This window comes from Calonectris borealis, chromosome 3, assembly GCF_964195595.1.
Source record: "Calonectris borealis chromosome 3, bCalBor7.hap1.2, whole genome shotgun sequence".
Lineage (NCBI taxonomy): Eukaryota > Metazoa > Chordata > Aves > Procellariiformes > Procellariidae > Calonectris > Calonectris borealis.
This window is the reverse complement of record NC_134314.1, coordinates 61,817,987-61,839,254: the sequence shown is the minus strand read 5'-3', so window position 1 is coordinate 61,839,254 and position 21,268 is coordinate 61,817,987. Positions and strand designations below refer to the sequence as shown.

The 21,268-nt window shown below is 39.3% G+C and overlaps 1 protein-coding gene across 1 annotated transcript in view; it reads right to left on the bottom strand.

The window, feature by feature from the left end:
* Positions 1 to 21,268, bottom strand: part of LAMA2 (laminin subunit alpha 2) — a 397,684-nt gene that overhangs the window by 222,283 nt on the left and 154,133 nt on the right. The window contains exons 5-10 of the mRNA XM_075144626.1: positions 19,218 to 19,397; positions 16,930 to 17,019; positions 14,536 to 14,653; positions 12,672 to 12,850; positions 11,160 to 11,259; positions 357 to 517 (exon numbers count right to left, since the gene is read on the bottom strand). Coding sequence (XP_075000727.1) covers positions 357 to 517; positions 11,160 to 11,259; positions 12,672 to 12,850; positions 14,536 to 14,653; positions 16,930 to 17,019; positions 19,218 to 19,397 — 828 coding nt within the window. The remainder of the gene's footprint in view (positions 1 to 356; positions 518 to 11,159; positions 11,260 to 12,671; positions 12,851 to 14,535; positions 14,654 to 16,929; positions 17,020 to 19,217; positions 19,398 to 21,268) is intronic.

Genomic DNA, 21,268 nt, shown 5'->3' with positions numbered 1-21,268 from the left:
TTAGTTTTAGAGCCCACAATACTTTAAACATATTATTTCTGAGTAGATGAGGAAGCAAGTTTGAAACAAATGATTCACAGGCTTCGTAAGTATCTCCTCATTACGGATTTCTAAGGACTTGCTGACTGGCAGCAGGGTCCTAGGTACCTATGCTATTACCGTGAGTAGTGAGATGACACAAGACAATGTAAACCTTTACAGGACCAAGAACAAGTGTTCTATGAGAAGTGACTAACATAGATACTAACACAGCTAGGTAGCACAGTGGAACGCTATTGTATGATAGAAGACCATTAATTGCAATCTTTCAATATCATTGGTATCTTTCTATGGCTCAGAAGAATTTGAATCCATACCTTGCAGATGCAGGGACCTATGCAAGGGTCAACATTCACACTGCCTTTCAGTGAGCAGTTGCAGGGCAGGCACTCAGGATATCCCATATAACCCAAGGCACATCTATTGCAGCTCTCTCCTGCATAGCCAGTCTTGCAGTGACAGAAACCAGGCAACATATCTATGGAAAGAGGGAGAAAACATGAGACATATTTGATTTATCGTTATTATTATTATCATCAGATATGTGTGTTAACACTTTGGTAGGTATAACATAAGGGCATTTACTGTGCGTCGGACTGTATGTCTATTTAACTCAGTATCCTGTCTCAGAGAGGCTAGAATAAAGCATGTAAGAACAGAGCAAGTGTATAGTGATTTGAATTCTGAGCTTCCAGAAATCCGCATATTAGAGATCTTCTAAACTGAAACTTAGCCCTACCTCCGTGCATCTAACAGTCCCTGAAAAACTTCTCTTCCATTAATTCACCTAATCACATACTTTTCACTGAACATACTTTTACTTTCAGAATCCATAAAGTTCCCTAGCAGTAAGTTCTACATTTAGCCACATGTAGTGTGAAAGAAAACACTTGATGTGTATTAAATCTGTATTTATTGCCCTCTAATTCTCATACCATAGAAAACAGCAAGTAACCATTCCCTACACACTTTCTCCATGTCATCTGTGATTTCAATATACCTCTATCGTACCCCACATGACATTTTTATTTTATATGCCAAAACACCTAAGCCTATTTAATATCTCTTTACGCAGAAACTGCTTTGAATGGCTGAAAATCTCTATTGTCCCTTCTCTGCACTGTTTATTTAAAAATAAATTATTTAAGGAGAAGGGAGTGCATCGTGTGGACCTATAAATGGTTTGATGATTTTTCCAGTTTTATTTTTTAAACATCAGTAATATTTCCTAAGGCTCTGTTGACCTTTTTGACTACTTATGAGCCAGCACTGAGCTGATACCTCCAGGGCACAGTCCAAGGTAACAAGAGCTGTTCCACAACTATTAGCGCCTAATTCAGAAATCACTGTAATCAATGTACAAGTAGAACTACTTTTCTCTGTGTTCTACTTTTCCTTTAACTGCTACAGAAATTCATCAGTTGTTTTACTACCCAGCCACTGACTATCTTGACACCTTTCTGAACATTTTCCAGTTCTTTCATTTTTCTATGCTGAAAGATTTTGTACTTGCTAACTTTGTCACCTTCCTACTCATCCCTTTTCCAGGTTAAATATGAATATTTTCAACAGTTCATATTGATAATCACTGGGAAAATGGTCCATTTATTCTTTTAACCAAGTACTAATCCATGAAAGAACCTTTCCTCCTTATTCTATTACACTTCCTTTCATGGTCTTTAGTGAAGGATCTTGTCAAAACCTTTTGAAAATCAAAATACAATATTAATCAAATGAGCCTTTGTTCACATGTTCATTGAATCCTTCAAACAGATTCATAAGGCACACTGTCTTCTACAAAAAAAATGATCTTGAGTTTTACCCATTTTTGCCACAGTTCAGAAATGGTATAAATAATTTATTGTAGTTTTACTGATTTGCTTGGTACAGAAAACAGACCTTCTGATTTTAGTTTCCTAGAACCCTCTGCCTTTCTTTTACAAATTCAATAAACAGTTTATATTTCTGTAATATTAATGTTAGTTTTTAAAAGTATTATAAACAATATTTAATACTTCAAGCACCTCCATTTTCAACCACACCTAGAAGCCATGGATAAATACGATATATGCCTGATGAATTTTTATTCTTCATTTATCAGCTTGCTCTAAACCTGACACTTCTGTCTGAGACAGTTGTTCTGACTTGTCCCCATGAAGAAAGACTCCCAAGTGAGAAATTCCCTGAGCTCTTCTCTTCACTGATACAAAGAATCTAGCTTTTCTGCTGTGTCCTTTACTTTCTTGAGATCTCCGGTTATAACTTAGAATCATAGAATCATTAAGGTTGGAAAAGACCTCTAAGATCATCGAGTCCAACTGACAGCCCAACACCATCATGCCCACTACACCATCTCCCTAAGCGCCTCATCTACACGTCTTTTAAATACCTCCAGGGATGGTGACTCCGCCACTTCCCTGGGCAGCCTGTTCCAAGGCCTGACCACTCTTTCAGTAAAGAAATTTCTCCTAATGTCCAGCCTAAACCTCCCTTGGTGCAACTTGAGGCCATTTCCTCTCGTCCTATCGCTTGTTACTTGGGAGAAGAGACCAACACCCACCTCACTACAACCTCTTTTCAGGTAGTTGTAGAGGGCGATGACATCTCCCCTCAGGCTCCTCTACTCCAGGCTAAACAATCCCAGTTCCCTCAGCCGCTCCTCATAAGACTTGTGCTCCAGGCCCTTCACCAGCTTCGTTGCCCTTCTCTGGACATGCTCGAGCAACTCAATGTCCTTCTTGTAGTGAGGGGCCCAAAACTGAACACAGGATTCGAGGTGCGGCCTCACCAGTGCCGAGTACAGGGGCACGATCACCTCCCTACTCCTGCTGGCCACACTATTTCTGATACAGGCCAGGATGCCATTAGCCTTCTTGGCCACCTGGGCACACTGCTGGCTCATGTTCAGCTGGCTGTCAACCAGCACCTCCAGGTCCTTTTCCACCAGGCAGCTTTCCAGCCACTCTTCCCCAAGCCTGTAGCGTTGCAGGACCCGGCACTTGGCCTTGTTGAACCTCGTACAGTTGGCCTCAGCCCATCGATCCAGCCTGTCCAGGTACCTCTGCAGAGCCTTCCAGAGAACCCTCCAGCAAATCAACACTCCCGCCCAACTTGGTGTCATCTGCAAACTTACTGAGGGAGCACTCGATCCCCTCGTCTAGATCATTGATAAAGATATTGAACAAGACTGGCCCCAAAACTGAGCCCTGGGGAACACTGCTCGTGACCTGCCGCCAACTGGATTTAACTCCGTTCACCACAACTCTCTGGGCTCGGCTGTCCAGCCAGTTCTTTACCCAGCAAAGAGTGTACCTGTCTAAGCCATGAGCCGCCAGCTTCTCTAGCAGAATGCTGTAGGAGACAATGTCAAAGGTTTTACCAAAGTCCAGGTAGACCACATCCACAGCCTTTCCCTCATCCACTAGGTGGGTCACTTGGTCATAGAAAGAGATCAGGTTGGTCAAGCAGGACCTGCCTTCCATGAACCCGTGCTGGCTGGGCCTGATCCCCTGGTTGTCCCGCACGTGCCTTGTGAGCGCCCTCAAGACGAACCACTCCATAATCTTCCCTGGCACCGAGGTCAGGCTGACAGGCCTGTAGTTCCCCGGATCCTCCTTCCGGCCCTTCTTGTAGATGGGCGTCACATTGGCAAGCCTCCAGTCGTCCGGGACCTCCCCTGTTAACCAGGACTGCTGGTAAATGATGGAGAGTGGCTGGATCCCATTACAGCCATTGATTACACCTTAATTATATTTAACTCTTACTGAATTTGAATCTCTAGCAGTCTTTTTTATTCTGATGTATCTGAAGAAGTACTTCTTAGCAACATTTAAGCATTTAGCAAATTATTCCTTAAAATATGTGCATGTGTTATTAAGAGTATGACTTTCCAGAATCTGTGACAATTTATGTCCTTTTCTATTATCCTCAATTGGATATAACTTCTGCTTTTTCAGGGAGCTTCTTTTTTATTGTTTAAATAGATTTTTTTTCTAGCTTAATTGCATTGCTTGAATCATTTTGAACTAGAGGAATGCATCTTCTCTGAAGGTCTAATATAGTCTATAAACCCTATGCTTGCCATGAGCAATCTCGGATTGTTCATTTTCATTTTCTTTTTAAAGGTTTCCTTGTTTAGATTAAGTTGTTTTTTACGGAGGCCTTCTCATTCCTACAAGAATGTTGAATTTGACTTCCGTTCAACAGCAGAGTTTTAAACCAGTTCCTCATGCATAAATCCAGAGGTGCTTCTCTTTTTGTGGTTTCTCTAACTAGCTCTTTGAAGAAGCAGTCACCTACAGGAGTTTTAAATGATATTATCTGTTAATGTATACAGAGATTAATTCAATCTGTCTTCTCTAACCTTGCAGCCTATTTGATCTCCTGTAGTACATCATATTGACTCTCACCTTCTTGATCTGTCCTAATTATGTACAGAATTTCAGTGCATGAAATTTCTGTTACTTACTACCTTGAACCCATGTTCTCCATGGGTTTTGATGCCTGTGGCCCAGCTGATTCTCAAATTTCTGAGTTACCCTCCTCTCAGCTAGCCACTGATGAGGCCCCACAGCACAGGAGGCCTCAGGCTCTTTTGTAATCTGGGTCAATGCATCCTAGCTGGACAATCTTGTCTTACGAGAGAAACTTCTGTTCCTTCCAGATGAAAATACCCTGCTATACACCAGGGTTCAGCAGTAAAAGACAGAGGCAAGTCTAAGTCTTTAGAAGTGAGCCAGTCTTACTTGACAGTTTCAACAACTCCTCCTTAGGTCTCACGAGTTAAGTCTCAGCAAACTCAAATTCAGTTAAATGTCTCGGTATGTGTCCTGGTTTTGGCTGGGATGGAGTTGATTTTCTTCCTATTAACCGGTATAGTGCTGTGTTTTGGATGTAGTATGAGAATAACGTTGATGACACACTGATGTTTTGGTTGTTGCTAGGTAATGTTTACACTAGTCAAGGACTTTTCATCTTCCCATGCCCTGCCAGATGTGCAGGGGGCTGAGAGGGAGCTTGGCCAGGACGGCTGGCCCAGCTGGCCAATGGGCTATTCCATATCATATGACGTCATGCTCAGCATATAAGGCTGGATGAAGAAGAAGAAGGGGGGGCGTTCGGAGTGATGGCTTTTGTCTTTCCAAGTAACCGTTATGCGTGATGGAGCCCTGCTTTCCTGGCGATGGCTGAACACCTGCCTGCCGATGGAAGTAGTGAATGAATTCCTTGTTTTGCTTTGCTTGCGTGCGCGGCTTTTGTTTTCCCTATTAAACTGTCTTTATCTCAACCCACGAGTTTTTCTCACTTTTACCCTTCTGATTCTCTCCCCCATCCCACCCGGCGGGGGGGTAAGTGAGCGGCTGCAGTGGTGCTCAGTGGCCGGCTGGGGTTAAACCATGACAGTATGGAACAACTCCCACATACTCATTTAAAGCTATAGTCTCTCCTCCACTGCCCAGTTAGTCCATTTTTTTAGTTCCCCATCAAGAACCTTCCCTTCTCCTGCTCTTTCTTTTCTCTGTAGTTAAGGAAGAGAGACCAGAATTGGAAACACCGCTGTCACCCCATGGAGCCCAGCCCAGCAATGCCCTTTCTTATGCAGTATACAGAGTAGTGGATAACCTTCAGCCTACCATTTATCAAGAGACCTCACACTCCACAACAGAGAGAGGAAGGCGTAGAGACTAATAACTGTAATATATTCTTCCAGCTCTTATGCTTGTTGATATGGTTAGTCTGTATATTTTATTTGGCTCAATGCCTTCTTTCATTTAGAGCACTTGCAAGATCTAGGCTCTCATTGTATTATACAATATGTAAATTCCTGTAGTGTCCCACTGGTTATCTATGACCAGGCTTCGGTAGTGCATATGTAGTGCATATTATGTCAACAGCCTAATTACATTTCTATTTAGGGCAGATGTTTCAGGTCTGTCTTTTGTTTTTGTTGTAATGAACTAACATTTCAGCAGAAGCACATCTTTTGCTTTTGGTCTATTACTTCACAGGCCTTGTTTGAATGGGGCTTTATTTGTTGAAGCTGTTATTCCCTGTTTTCTACCTGAATATTATCAGTTTCTGTCCTATCTTTGAGTGTACAAAGGCTTTGAAAGTTCATCCGAGAGGATGAGTCACCTTGAAATACGAGTTTTGTCAGTTTTTTCCCAGCCTACCAGTCTTTCAAAATTGCACAAAAATAAATGCATGCAAAAGCACGCACTAGACCCTTGAAAAAACCTGCAATCCCAGGACTGGCCTCTGCCATTTTCACTCCTGTTCAACAGTGTATAAATTCCAAAAATTATCTCATGGAAGTCAGTGGGACTGCTTGCGGAGCAAAGTTCTATGAAGCCTGAATAAAGATCAAGATGTCTGGACCTTATTTATCCTACAATGTCTGAGAAAGTTTTTCAGCAAAAATAAACATCTGTCATCAGGTTTATATTATACAGAAAGAGGCAATAGGGAAAAAACTTCATTGCATGATAGCATGCAGTGAAGACTGAGTCACAAAACTCTGCCAGTTTCCAAACCTCACAACTCTTACAGGTGCTTAAAAGCCAAGTAAAATGTCTATTTGTTAAAATCTAGCCACTACAGCTTGAAACAAGTACTGATTCACTGAGAAAGCCTAATTACTGGAGTACAGAGTAGTTCTGAATGTATAGGTTCCACCTTCGCTTCTGTACAGACAATTGCAAGTGATCACAATATCAGTGATGGTCAAGTTTACCTATTATTAGGATGGATCGGACATAGGTGGACAAGTTCAGTTTTAAAATTATTGCCTTTCAGTTACAAAACCTAGAGACATTTTCATCAGTTTATTTTATCAATACCACAGTTTGCAGACATACTATGATTTATTATAAGTTTCTGGCTCTATCTTTTCTATAATGCTCATGAACATATCATAACATTGCTATGAAAATATTTGAAAAGCATTCTTGAAGATTCAAAATGAAAAATACACTATACAAGCCAGAATAATAATATTTCATTTCAGAATGCCGAGTGAAACATGTGAGGACAAAGTTATACTGGGCTGATCAAAATAGAAATTATACATGCTTAATGTACAAAAATACTTCTTTTTCTCCTGAAACAATGCCTGGTCAATTATAAAGCGACTCCTTCATGCCCTTCTCTTATCTACCGAAATCTGATGATGATTACAGGATGCAGTCATGTAAAATCCTCTTGTTGCACTTCTTCAATGTACCAGTTATTATGGTGTTTGCTACAATTTTCCATTTTAATTGTTGCTTACCTACAGTATTCAAGCACACGGAGAATGTACAGCCTCCAGCTTTATTTTCCTTGAGAACTGTTCACGGTGACTTTATATCCCGAGTGATTTTCCTTATTATCATATTTCCATCTTAGTTTAACGTTTTTAATCTTCCCGACTCATTTGCTTACCACACATTTAAGAAGCGTATTCCCATCTTACACCAGGCAAACAATTTATCCTTAAACAACCAGCCAGCAAACTCTGAGATGTATTTCAACCTAGCCAGTGTGTATTCATTCTGGTTCACAGGTGAATAGATAGATTCCTGCAGACAGATCATGCTTTCCAGCCTTTCCTTTATGAAGTCTCCCCAGTGCTTCAAAACCAACTGCTGCCCAGTGTACAGTAAAAAGAATTTTATCAGGGTGTTGAATATAAATTTGAGGAAAAAAAAAGGTAGAAAGTGATCTGCTTTCAGGATAGTTTTAGGCTAAAAATTATATCCAGACCTGCTCTTGATTCTAACACAACCTCTTCCATTCCCACAAAAATCTTTCCTTAAAAGAAATATTAAAAAGGCTTTTTCTTTCAACTAGCATTATTGTGTCTCTTCTGTTGAATAAGATGTTACAGTCACAAATCTGGCCCACTGGTCCAAACACTATAATCAAAGATAATGTGCAAGAAGTAAACAGTTTTCCTAATGTGTTGGAATCTTATTTAGTACAAGAAGAAGAAAAGCAAATAAACAGAAAGAACAAGGAGCAAAGAACAGGACCATTGTAGGCAGAATAGCTACAAAGTCCAGTTATGTGTAGAGCTGATTTATTTTTCTTCTTGTGGTCTTAAAATAGGTAAATAAAATAAGATAAATATCAGAATTGTCCTCTGGTCACTGTCTAGACAGTGCAAACTGTCCATTTCTCACTGGACTCCCAGGACTGGGCAGAACACAGACAACTGGTTTCAGGAACAAATGCATGGACTACTTTGGGAAGGGAATTCTGTATGTGATGACTGTTACCTAAATAACAATTGTTGCGCTTGCCATATATGAGAAGAAGTTTAAACACACAGAATAACCTCCACAGTAAGTTGGAAAGAGCAGACATCAATGGGTTTAAAAAGCAATAAAGGAAAAAATTACTTTATGTGTTACAAACAGCAGATACAACAGAGATTAAGAATACTCTAATGTGCTCAAAATCAACAGGCCTCTAACCAATTGCAGCCGAATGAATTAAGTTTCAGGAAGATCAGGAGAAGCTGGTTACAGTCAAGACAGAAAATGATGAGAGTTTTAATTTTGTGAAGAGAAGAAAAGAAGTCTCTGGTTCTCGGGACTGAAGGAACTGCTGAGATATGAAACTTGTTTGAATGCCTGGGGCTAGATGAGCAGGCCTGGCCGCTTGCCAATAGAAGTAAAAAGAGGCAAAACAGAGAGAGAGAATCCAATTTTGGATATGTTACCTTCAAGATGGTGGCATGACACATTTCTTGATTTATTAGAAAGACACAGTTAACAATCTTTAGATTAGATGGATGGAGACAATAGAGAAAAAGCAAGAAAGGACAGGAAGGGTCCAAACAGGAGCTTTATTCTCTTCCTAGAGAGGTCCAGAAAAGAGGCAAGAGAAGAATTTACCAGAAAGAAGATCAGAGGATTAAAAAGGCAGAAGGAGATACAGGAAGCAAGGTGTTAAAGCACAGTACCACCCAGTCAGATTCAGAAAGCGTAAGCAGATTTGGAAAGCAACTATGAGATGGTTTAGATCTGTTGAATACTCAGAGGCAAGAAAAAGACATTATGAGAGCTCCTAATGACACTATCACTGACAACCAAACAAGACAGAAAAATGTCTTTATCTTTTTGCTTCCCTCTTCCGATGAGAAAAGAGCTGACAGCCTATTATAACTGCCGTTCAGCTGCCAGGCCCCTGGAGAATGATCCGCACCAGTGGCCAGCACGGAAGGTGTGAAAAGAAAGACTGCAGCAGTAACAGGTAGGAACCGAGAGACTGAGCAGCTGCTTAACACGCAACTGGGACATTGCATTTCTTTGAATTAATCGTTCTTCCATCTCAAAATCATAGTCTCAGTATTTTACAAAAGCACTGAATGTCAGTAGCGGCAAATGTTTGAATAAAAGTTGTCCTGTTTAATAGTATGAGAGGTTTCTTTGTTGTATTAAGTCTGTCATCTGTAACCTGTACACTCTCACCCACGGGTTTGGGACAGGCATCGCACAGTCTTGCTCTGTATTTTCCAGCTTTGGGATTCATCCTCTCTTCTGCTTCTACTGTCTCTCCTACCAGTCCCTGTGATACACTGTACCGGGTGCAGGCGCCCAGGCGCTGGCAGCGGGGGGCTGCAGGGCGGCCTCTGTGAGGAGAGGCCGGCGCTGCCCCGTGCCGGACACAGCCGGTTCCAGCCGGCTCCAACGGACCCACTGCAGGGCACGGCTGAGGCCCGCAGCCAGATGGGTCAGAGAAGGTCAGAGGAGACGGAGGGAGAGGAGGCAGAGATTCCCCTCCACCTCTGGAGGAGACCATGGTGGAGCAGATATCCACACTGCACACCATGGAGGACCCCATGAAGGACCGGGTAGATATTTCCTGAAAGAACACCCATGGTGGAGCAGATTTTTCTCCTAAAGGATGGCAGCCCGTGGGAAGGACCCATGCTGGAGCTGGGGAAAAGTGTGAGGAGAAAGGCGTGTCAGAGAGGAACCGTTATGACCACAGCCTCCACTCCCCATCCCCCTGCCACACCTGCAGTAGGCGAGGAGGAGGTAGAGGAGTTGGGAATGATGGAGGGAGGTTGAGCCTGGGGAAAAGACAAAAAAGGAGGTGGGGGGGGAAGGCGTTTTTTAAATTTTCCTCTTTGTTTATCACTATCTGGATCTATTTACACTGGCAATAAGTTAAATTAATTTTCCCCAAGTTGAGTCTGTTTTGCCCATGGCAGTAATTGGTAAGCAATCTCCTGTCTTTACCTTGATCCGTGAGCTGTTTCATCTAATTTTCTCCCCCTGTCCTGCTGAGAAGGGCTGTGAGAGAGCGGCTGGGTGGGCAGTTGCAGCTGGCCAAGGTCAACCCTCCATATATACCACTGTGACAGTAATCAGTACCATTTTATTGAACTGATATAATCAGTACATGGTTGTTACAGTAGATTTTACACCTCTGGGTGCTGTATTTGCATCTCTGCTATGCTGCTTTTATGTTTCATTGATCTCTATTTCAAAAGAGATTGCTACAACAGCTCTTGTCAATAGACTGTAATTAGGCCAATTAAAACACCTCTTAAGAACTGACCTTGGGTTTTGTACTCAATACTTCCTTGACTATTTTCAGAAGTTTGTCAACAAAATAACCAGAAAAATATGGCAATCCATTGTTTCCAAAGCACAAGGAAGCAGTTTATTTTCTATTTGAAGATAGCTTTTACAGGGCTATGGTAAACAGCTTGCAATCCTACATTAATAATATAGATGGCACATAAATATCACACCTTTCAAACAGATTTTTCCTAGGTTTCAAATGAAAATATGCTTAAAAAGGAAAAGAGATTAAAACATTATGGTTGCACTAGTTTTAATCTCTGCTGTAGAAGAAGAAAACTCTTTAAAATCAAAATTCCATGGGGAATAGTCTTCCAAACGTACCCAAGTTTGCAAGTCATGAATCTGAAAAAAGCCTTAGCAAATTTGGCAATATAAAATCTGAGTTTCCAAAGGGAAGTATCTTAAGAATGCAGGTGGATTATTGTTCACATGAGTAAAAAGTGATTTTTTTTTTTAAAGATATATCAGAAATGTGTTTCAGCTTTTCTTTGACCATTGCTGACCTTAAGCTTTAACATCACTATCTTTAAGGGATCTTACCTCCTTCTGTATGCGTCTCGTCTTTGACACAGGTATCATGTAAAGACCCATTTGGATCACAGGAACATGGCTGGCATGGATCTGGGCTATCTGGCAATACCTATAAAAACAAAGCGATTACAAAACAAATCTTATCTTTATTAATTGGAAACTTTTATTTACTTCTTAAACAAAAAGTAGGAGAGAACAACTTCTGTGTAGGGAGCTTGCACTTTAACAAAAATTACATGGTTGCCTGTGCAGTCTAGGCATTAAAGTTAGATTTTGGATTTTTATTTAGAAACATGTAAGTGATTTAGATACAAATATGTTTTCAACTAAAAAAACAGGTATAGAGATAAGAACAGATCCTTGTATAATTAAAATCAATAAATGTAATGAAGTAGATTTTAAGCATCCACTACCTAAAGTAATATTGACAAATAGTTCGGTTGTTCTGGTCAACATGATTCAAAAAACTAACTGAAGTTAGTTAGTCAGTAACTGAACAAAAAGGGTAAGTGAAGAAAAGTGAACATTAGACAATGGAACAATTTCCTTTTGTTCCTGAAAAGGTTACCTCAACCAAACTTAAACCTTAGTCTAATATCACACTGGGAATATAAAGTAGAGGTTCTCCATGAACTAGGTATATACACATACTATAGATACACTATACATACACCTATATATAAAATCCCTATTAGTTGGATGATAACCTGATTCAGAGGAAAAAATCGAGTGCCCTGCTGTTGAAGAGATCGGTTCTCCTTTTCTCAAGCTCTAAGGCTAAAACCAGCATATCAGGGAGAATGTAATTATTGTTATTTGCTGATGTTTTTTGTGTTTGAGAATTGAAACCCAATCAGACTAAAGGCCATGATTTACCAAACGGAAACTATACAGATAAAATATCAGGAATTTAAGCACACACTAATAGTGTAGCTATCTAAAGCACAGGCACAGCGCATATTGGCAATACAATCTAATACAAGATTCATCTTCTGACAGCTTCAACTTAGATGAAAATACTGCCTTATATGATGAAACACGAAAAACAATTCCTGCTGCACTGAAAATGAAAGGCATTCATGAGACACTATAGAATTTCAGTGGTTATTAATTCTACATTACATTTAAAAAATAAAAATTACAGACTCTCTTTCTCCAATATCAAATATGGCAATATTTCTTTGATCTTTGATAACAAATCTTGAAATTCATTACTGAGGCAAGAGTTCTGCTTACAGGAACACATCCTCCTTCAAATTAAATTGAAATACTAGCTGGAGGCCCTGACCTCAGGTGCATTCCTTCATATCAACACAATTCACTTCCATATTTCTGTGAGCGTTAACTTTACAGATTTCCAGCTGTGAAAAGCAACCGCTACACTGTCAGAATTAGAAGTTAACCTTCATAAAATGCCAGTCCAAACTGTGCCATCTCTTTTTAATAACTTAACTCCCCATGCTGAAGTGATGGTTTGAACATCGAGCTTTACAGTGAAGCGACAACAGAACTAGCGTTTACCCCTTTAGGTCTGAAGTAACCGTCGACGCAGGTCTCGCAGTTTATGCCACCGGTGTGGCTTGTACAATTCACACACACTCCGCCCCCAATGTATTCTCCATGGACATTCAAACTCTGATTTCTGTCTGCAACGTCCTGATCATAGTAACACTCCTCAGTCTTCCCATGACAGTTGCATGCTAAAAGAAAAGGAACTGTGTTAGGGGACACTTTCTCGCTGGAGATGCCACACTGTTACTAAGATATTGAAAAGAGTCATTCAACATTTTATAATTGGTGCTGCATACATTGTAACCGACAGCACATTCAAGCATTAATTTACTACTTCAGCTGTGAAAAGTAATGTGGTCCCATCACAAACACAGCCTGGAATTCTGTATATTGTATTTTTTTCTCTATGTTTTGTCTGGGGGAGAATGGAAGTTGACAGATATAGTCTAATTATGTTCTTCCTGTTTTGTTTTAGGGTTTTTTTTCTGTTCAAATTGATAGTCCAGAAACCTTTTGGAGGTTGCACACACATATGGATCATGAAAGAATCAGCTAATTTAAAATACAATAGGAATTCTAAGGAAAGTAGCAGAATGGTACGAGTAAATTAAAATAATTTCCATTTTCCAAGCTGAAAGACATCCTAAAAACACTTGATTTGCACATATGCATATAAGAATTGTGTCAGAGCAAAGAGATTCCCAATCTTGAAACTTCTTTAGAAGTTCAGATTTGAACTCTTAGGCTTCAGGTCCACATGCAGGAGAGCTAATCCAATAATCTGTTGCTGTGAAAATGAGGTAGCTCTCTCTCTCCCTTCCCCTCTGGTATTGAAAGATTCATTTTCATATAGAGAGAAATTCAAAGCTCGTCAACATTATAGGGAGTTCATTCTCCTCACATCTGAAGCAGATCCCAGGAAACTGTTTCCACCATGAAAGTATCAACAATTCACTGAGGGCTGAACAGGGCATAAGAAGTGTCTCTTAAAAATTAAACATGAAAATAAAGGTACCCTGATTTCATTCCAGAATACATTCCCAGTACAGACACAGTCCCTACTGAAACAAAGACTTCTGTGACCAAAGTTTACAGGACACTAATAAGCAATTACTACTTTTAATATGGGGATATCTGTTTCTTTTTATTTATTTTTAACCACTCATGGTAAAACTATAGCTGCAATCCCACAATTGAATAAACACTTACATGTAATGCAGCACTAGATTTTATTATGTTCAGAAATGTAAGTGGTATGTGACCTTTGGAAGTAAGATGTTAAAGTTCAATTATAACTATCCTTACTACAGTAAATCCGAAAATGAAATTCCCACCCTGTGGGAAGATGATATTTCAAGGTATGTTTTCATTCCATGTTGGAAAACTAGATACATTGTTTTTTCCCTTAAAAAAATCAGAAACTCAAATTGCATTTTGATCATGTAAAAATATTTTGTTTCATCAAGGCTGAACATTACAACATATAAAAGTGGCATTTATACAAAAATCATGCTGTTAAAGATTAATATAATGCAAAATCTGTAAAAAAGATTTGTTACTTATCAGGATACAGTCCTGTTATTTTAATAAAACCAAACCAACATAATTATAAAAATTAAACAAGTCAAAATGATTTTTATACAGTATTCCACCAATATCAGCATGTTACACTAAAATATTCTGAGTTCAATAAAATCATGATTCTACAAGTAATTTTTTGTTAACTTTTTTGAGCCAGTCTAAATAAGTGAACAACTGATTCATACACGAATGTGGTTAGAAATAAAATTAATTGCAAAATCATGTAGGACCTGATTTCTGTTTTCACCAGCAGTTGCAATAAACCTTCTCTTCTCTACCGCTTTCAACTTACGTTCACATTCGTGCTTAACCAGGAAAGTGCCAGCATGCCAAGGCTTTTGATTGAAACCAGGACAACACCGATCACATGTCTCTCCGCATGTGTTATGCTCACACTGACAGACGGATTTCTAATTTGAAAGAAAAACAAATATTTACACAATGGGATGATTTGAAGAATCTGTCCATATACATAATTTGCATTCCAGTTCAAATTATGAAAACATTAACATTAAGAATGGCTATACTCTGTAATTCCTCTGTTTATTCATTTTTATTCGTTTATGTGTCCTGCATTCTACCAAGTGAGAGACAAAAGAGTGTGTTTAACTTCTATAGCTCTATTTTAAGAAAACAGCCACGATGCAAAGGAACATAGTTGGCCAGAGAATCTAAGGAGAATCTAAGAATGTGGGAGAATCTAATTCCAACTGGCTGAAGAAAGGAGGAAGGGAGAATGAAAATTCCCCAATACAGCAAATAAGCCGAAGTGCTGGTAGCCCTCAGATACAGCTTCACATTACAGGAAAACTGATCTGATATAGCTAGCTTACACTAGAAGGAGTGAGCCATTCTCCACCCTTCCCTTAGATGCAGCAATCCTGCAGCTGCAGAGTGAAATCAGTTCTGTTGGCTGATCCAATAAAAATTGGCTTTTCTTTTGACATTAGCATTTTTTTTTTTACTGGATGAGTCAACTCATCATGTAACCTTCTAACTGCATAACTAATTCTATGTGAGGGATAGCAGGAGTTTTTAAACTAGTAAGAGATGAGAGCAGGACCAGCCTTTAGTCACTTTTCAGTTCCTCAGCAGATCACCTTAGTTCCAGCTTAGTCCCAGCATGAAAATATTGCTGTAGGGAACACCCAAACTCTCTGAACCACAGAAACAGCTTGGAAAAGATAAAATAAACTGTAGTTTGGAGAAATGAGGAGCAAAAATTGCCTTCCCAATAGTTATTCAGTGGAGGGGATTCTCTGTGGTCCTTGTGAAGCCACTCAAGGTCAAAGCAGCAAGCTAACCTGGAGAAATTCTATGGCTTACAGGACAAAGCATAAATCTTGCAAAACAAGGTTAAGTTGAGGAATGCTTCAGAAAAGCAAGGCAGTAAATTCAAGCAAGTTTATTCTTTGTAATGCTAGGGGAAAGATTCATTGTGCTAAGAACTACAGTCATGATGTTTATAAACCAAAGCCCACTTATTTTTGTATCGCTCAGTCTGAAGAGTATTCCTGGAGTGCTAAACCAAATACTCCAAATCTCTTATGGCTTGAGCTGTTTCACTTACGGTATTTTTTATACTGGTCAGACAACAAATACATATTTGTCATCCTGCAAAACAAGACACCAGACTTGTCAAAATGCCTTTATCTTATTTAGTAGCCAAACTATCTGAATGTATGTATTAATCGCAATAACAGCACTTATTTTTTGAAGTAGGCCCAATTTTAACAGATGGCACTGAGACAATGCTGCAATTTGATAACTAAGGCCATCTGAAACAATAGTTCAACACTCGCTATACACATCATCACAGAAAAGGCTTAGAAGGATTAAACCAAGGAGTTTGTAAAATTTTTACAAGGATCCATGGAAACTGCTTAGAACTGTAAATGCAGTCTCTGTAAGATTTCTTCCAGTTTTTTTTTTTTTTTATCAGTTCCTACACAATGGCTTAATGTCATACACAAACAAAATTTTCTGTTAAGTCCTACAAAGCTCCTACTTAAGTGAATAGTATATGAAGAGATCCCACATTATGGCACATTAGTAATATTAGTAGATTGGAAATTTTGTATTAGTGATAATGTGTGCATAGATTTAGACCATGAGTAACAGGTTATATTTCTCTATTCCAATTATATTGGTTATGTGTTTATTAATGGTGCAGAAAGAAAGCTACAAGTTGGAAGAAATTATAAACAGCTCATGATTTTCTAGACCAGCTTGACTGATCACTCAATTAATATTTCCTGCATAGTAAATGCACCATTCTAGAGCCATCATTTGTTTGCGAGTATTGATTAAATACTTTACAGTCATTTAAGAAACGCCTGGATTAATATCAACAAGGAAAAGAAAGACTGACTGTTAGTGCTCATCTCTACAGCTATATAACGTAACCCAAATTTCTGTTGTTCCTAGGAAACATTCAATATGGACTGAATTATTTGAAACCTATTCTTTCATTTCAGAGAAAGCCTCCATTGACGTTGTATGAATGTTTATTATTCTGGTTGCCAGCACTATTTCATTCTGCTACTGCTTCTGACTGTTCTTCTAGGTGAAGAAGAGACATAAATTCACAGAACTCTGAGGAGTATCAAGATTTTTTCTCACGTTCCACCCTACGAATAAGGGACAGTGGAGGGGGAAAAAAAAAAAAAGAAAGAAAAATACATACATTGGTTGCTGGATCCAGTGGACAAGCCTTCGCATGGCCTGAACATATACACATGCCTCCAACAGAGATATCTTTTATAGAATAGTAATACTGTAAAACAAAACAGAAATTGAATTGCTAAGTGGATTGTAAAATGCAGGTGCCAAACTACAGAATTCATTTCTGGTGACAAAACTGTCAGGTCCTGTTTTATTTCTTTTTTGATCTATTACAAATATAGCAGACAGTGTAATCCAAACTGCATCTTGATCAACAGATTCAGGCTTAGTGAAAGAAAGGGTATAAATTGTCAGAGTTCCGTTTGTTTGAAGTCACAAGAGCCATGTCAATTTATACACAGCACACACCAAACAGGAGCATAGGAAAGACTATATGCACACTGGATAATGAAAAGTCAAATGCTATAGAATGTATTCCCTTCAGAAAACACAAAAAGAAAAAGCCATGATGATGGGGAGAAGAGAGGCTAGGACTAAAACTAAGAAAGAAACACCTTTGTTCACCTTAGTTGGGTCTTACTCGGGCATTCACTGGACTGTGGAAAGAACTGTTTTACACTATTGGTCTTCTGAATGACTACAGAATAGTTCTCATTACTGAAATTTAAATAACTTTTGACCTGTTGCTCTGCCATTTGACGATTTCTATTTTTTCTTTGGTGGGGATTAATAGCCCTAACCAGAAAGAAGGGTGGAAAGATATTTATACTCATGTGTTATGACATCTGTGAAAAGTGAATCTTGCATGCCATCTTGTCCATTTTCATCTGTTTTGGTGAGGGTCCTGTAACATCCTAACAATTGGCTAATCAAAACAAACATATGCTATTTCCAAATTTTGCTGTTTCTGTGTTCAACCTCTTTTTCAGATCATTATAAATATATCAAACAAAATGGGAATGCATATAGTTCACAGTTAACCTTCTACCACACACAAAATGTATCATTTATGGCTACCCTTTGTTTCCTGTTTTGTGGAACAGTGGCTTGTCTAATGTCTTCTATAGGGAAAGCCAGACAAGGATGGCAAGTTCCAGTTGCTCCTTGTTCCTTTGAGGACAGCCTCATGGAGAGATTCCATACAGAAGTTATTGTTCTTTGTTGGTTTGAGAAATTTGTGGATTGTCCTGCACTAGGTTTTCATGAGTATACCGTGATTTTTAAAGTGTGAATTGGCTTCTTATCTAGATTCAGTTTTGTGTTTCTGATCACTTAGAATCAGATTATTAAATCTGCACCCAGTTTCCAGGATTAGTGAGGCTGTAATCATTGCACTCAACTGGAGGGTTTCTGGGTTTGCAATACAAAACAGAATGGCACATTCCAACCTTTCAGAAATAGCCAGCACTTTACATATTTGGAGGAAAAAATGGAAACCAGAAATGTGGAACAGAAGCAAATTTTCTCTGCAGTTATCCACCATTGGTAAATGGTATTAATTAAAGCCAAGAATAACCATACTCCCCCTTCATAACAGGACTTACTATAGTGGTACCCAAAAAAAAAAAAAAAAAAAAAAAAGATGAAAAGTAAGATGAACAACAGAAAGAGGAAGTGAGCAGGAAGAAAAAATGTGGAAAGGCATATATCCCCCGAAACAGCTTTTAAGAATGCTTAGTAGAAAATTCAGAGGAAAAATAGATTAACACACAACATTTGACCAGTGGGAAAACAGGGAGATATGGCATAGGAAGAAAGTACAGACTGCGGAAAGAAGAGATTGGGGTGTGCACACACAAGGAACAGTGGTGAAGACAGGGGCATGGTGTGAGTTTGAGTGCTGCATCCCTTCTTTTAAGCTAAAGCACAATGTAAAATTTTTAGTGTTAGCCACAATCATATCATAATGCTAGAAGTGTTGCATTCAGGCACTACTACTAGTTATAGTACCACTAGTAGAAATTCTACTCAAAGTAAGTGTTCAAGGAATGTTAAAGGTAGCAAATGATTGAGCAGCAGCAGAGGCAAGAGGACATTATCTAACCGCAACCACTTGCCAATTACCTGCATCCGAATGTTTACAGCAAAAGGAGCTGTGTGCTTATGTTAATGAGCATGTTATGTATGTTAATAACACTATTAAGCAGAAAAGACAAAATTGTTACTTCTGCTATAGAGAAGATAACAAAATGCTGTTAAGAGGGAATCCTCTAACACTAGTATTTTGACAGATAACAACAGGTACTCATCATCTCCCAAAATTTCCTGTAGCAAACAAAGGCAGGTATGGCATTTACAAGTGTAAGAGAGCTTCTACACAAGCATTTCTACTGTCTTGCCAGAACTTACCCTCCTGGTAACAATGGGATCAATTTCATTTGGATCTTTGTGTGCGAACATCATTAAATCAGCATTTAGTGTCCGTATCCTCTGAAATCTCAGGCGAATAAAGCGAGCAGAGGTGAATTCTAGTAATATGCGTGAAGGATCATCAGCACTAGGCCGTCCATTAATGAGAGAAGTGTGAATCTGAAGACAGAATTATTAAAGCAGTAAGGAATTAGATGACAGCAATGCTGCCATGATTATGCCAACAAATATCATTTAAGGCACTGTGTGAATGCCTTTGTAAAGGTAAAATACCTCCTTTCCTTAGAAAGCAGATTTCCCCACAAAAATATTCCACGTACTCACAGACCTCAGGTGTGGAGAGGTTTTACAGTAAAAACATTCTGAGCAAAGGAAAGTCATCAGCCACACAAAGACTGTAACCTAAACTGCATACACGTACCAAGGTCCTACAAAAATGTCCATGCCGCAGGCAACTCATTTCTCCTCCTCTGGTCTGAAATAGGTATTTTCAAGTTATCGAACAACCAAAGGGCTCAAAATTTTTGAGTTAAAGGAATGGATACTTGGAATGGGACTCAGAATTCAACAGGAATCAGTTTGTACCTCTTAGAGCGGTCATCATCAAAAGGCTGCTGAAGTAGTTTTTTTCTATAGCCAGGATAAGGTAACTTGTAAATACTGAAAACTAAAACAGCTAATGAGACAAAATAAGCATTCATAAGCATCTCCCTCTTCCCACTGTCTCTTTACACAATACATCATTTCCTTTGAATCTTGTTCTCAGCAAGTTGAAGAAATTTCCTGGGTTGCAACTGTTTTTACCGGGTCCCTAAGGAAAGTCTTTATCACTCTGAGAACTCTGTTCAACATTTGTTTTTCCAAAAATGGTACCAGTCTTTGCTTACACGGTGGTTTCTGTAAAGATTGCCCCCCTTTCTCTGCCTGCCCTGTCCTAAACTCTAAAAATCTTCTAGATAAGAGTGCTCTGTGGCTCTTTCATAAAGACTTTCTGACCCCAATTGCAGCAGTAAGGGCAATGCAACAAAAATAAGCAATCTTCTTCCCCTCCTGTCTTTTTAGCTGATCATGGCATATATTAGCTGTGAATCAACAAAATAAAACAGATGGGCTGCTACAGAATTGTTCTTGGAAAAGGCCTACAAGAAGAAGAATGTCAGGTATAGCAAAATATTGTTAATGAGCACCTAGGGGGAGGGAGGAAAGAAACCATTAATTTTCCTGTATTCTGAAGTGTTAAATTTTAATTGGGGCATTTTTATTACGGGCTGGTACACTGAAAGAACGTTCAGATGCTGAGCCAAATGTGTGGAACATTAGAACGAATAAGAGAATTTTTTATTCTTTGCAGTGAACATGTTGTGCACCTTACTTCAGTGCTCTGAGTGAGAGGTCAGGCCACACAGCCATTTTCTATCACTGAACTTGATCATATTACCACTGTTTTAGGCAAACAGCTGCACTCAGAATGCCAGCTGGCACTCACTCAGCAGTGGCTGCCTCGCACCGAGGAAAGAGACAGCAAATCTACTGCTCCCAGCAAAGCAGTAGCTCTTCCTTTCCTGGAGTTTTCGCAGGCACTGGATGGGCGGCTTATTGAACAACTGCTGTCTTGCACTGGCCGTGTGATACTATTAACTTACTTATTTTCACTACCAACAGGGAAACCCTAAACCTCATCACGTCCAGCATCCTTCTCCATTGTATCCACAGGTACACAAAATCACTGGGAGCCACTCTGCCAGGAGCAACTGTCAGTCATATCTTGCCTAAGTATGAATGAGCACCTCTAGGCTTCAGCCATGTTATCTCCAGGAATAGGTGATATTGCTACCTCCTCCTGAGATCATAACACTCTCAGTTCAAGCTCTGACTCGATTTTGCTCCGAGTACAAATAATTAAATTAAAGGAGACAGTTGGCTGGAAATGAACAGAATAAAATGCTATGAAAAAGACAGGCTACAAACAAAATATTATAATAAAAACCCCAGAGAAAGCAAGGAGGAGCTCCTGAATGAGAAACGTTTGG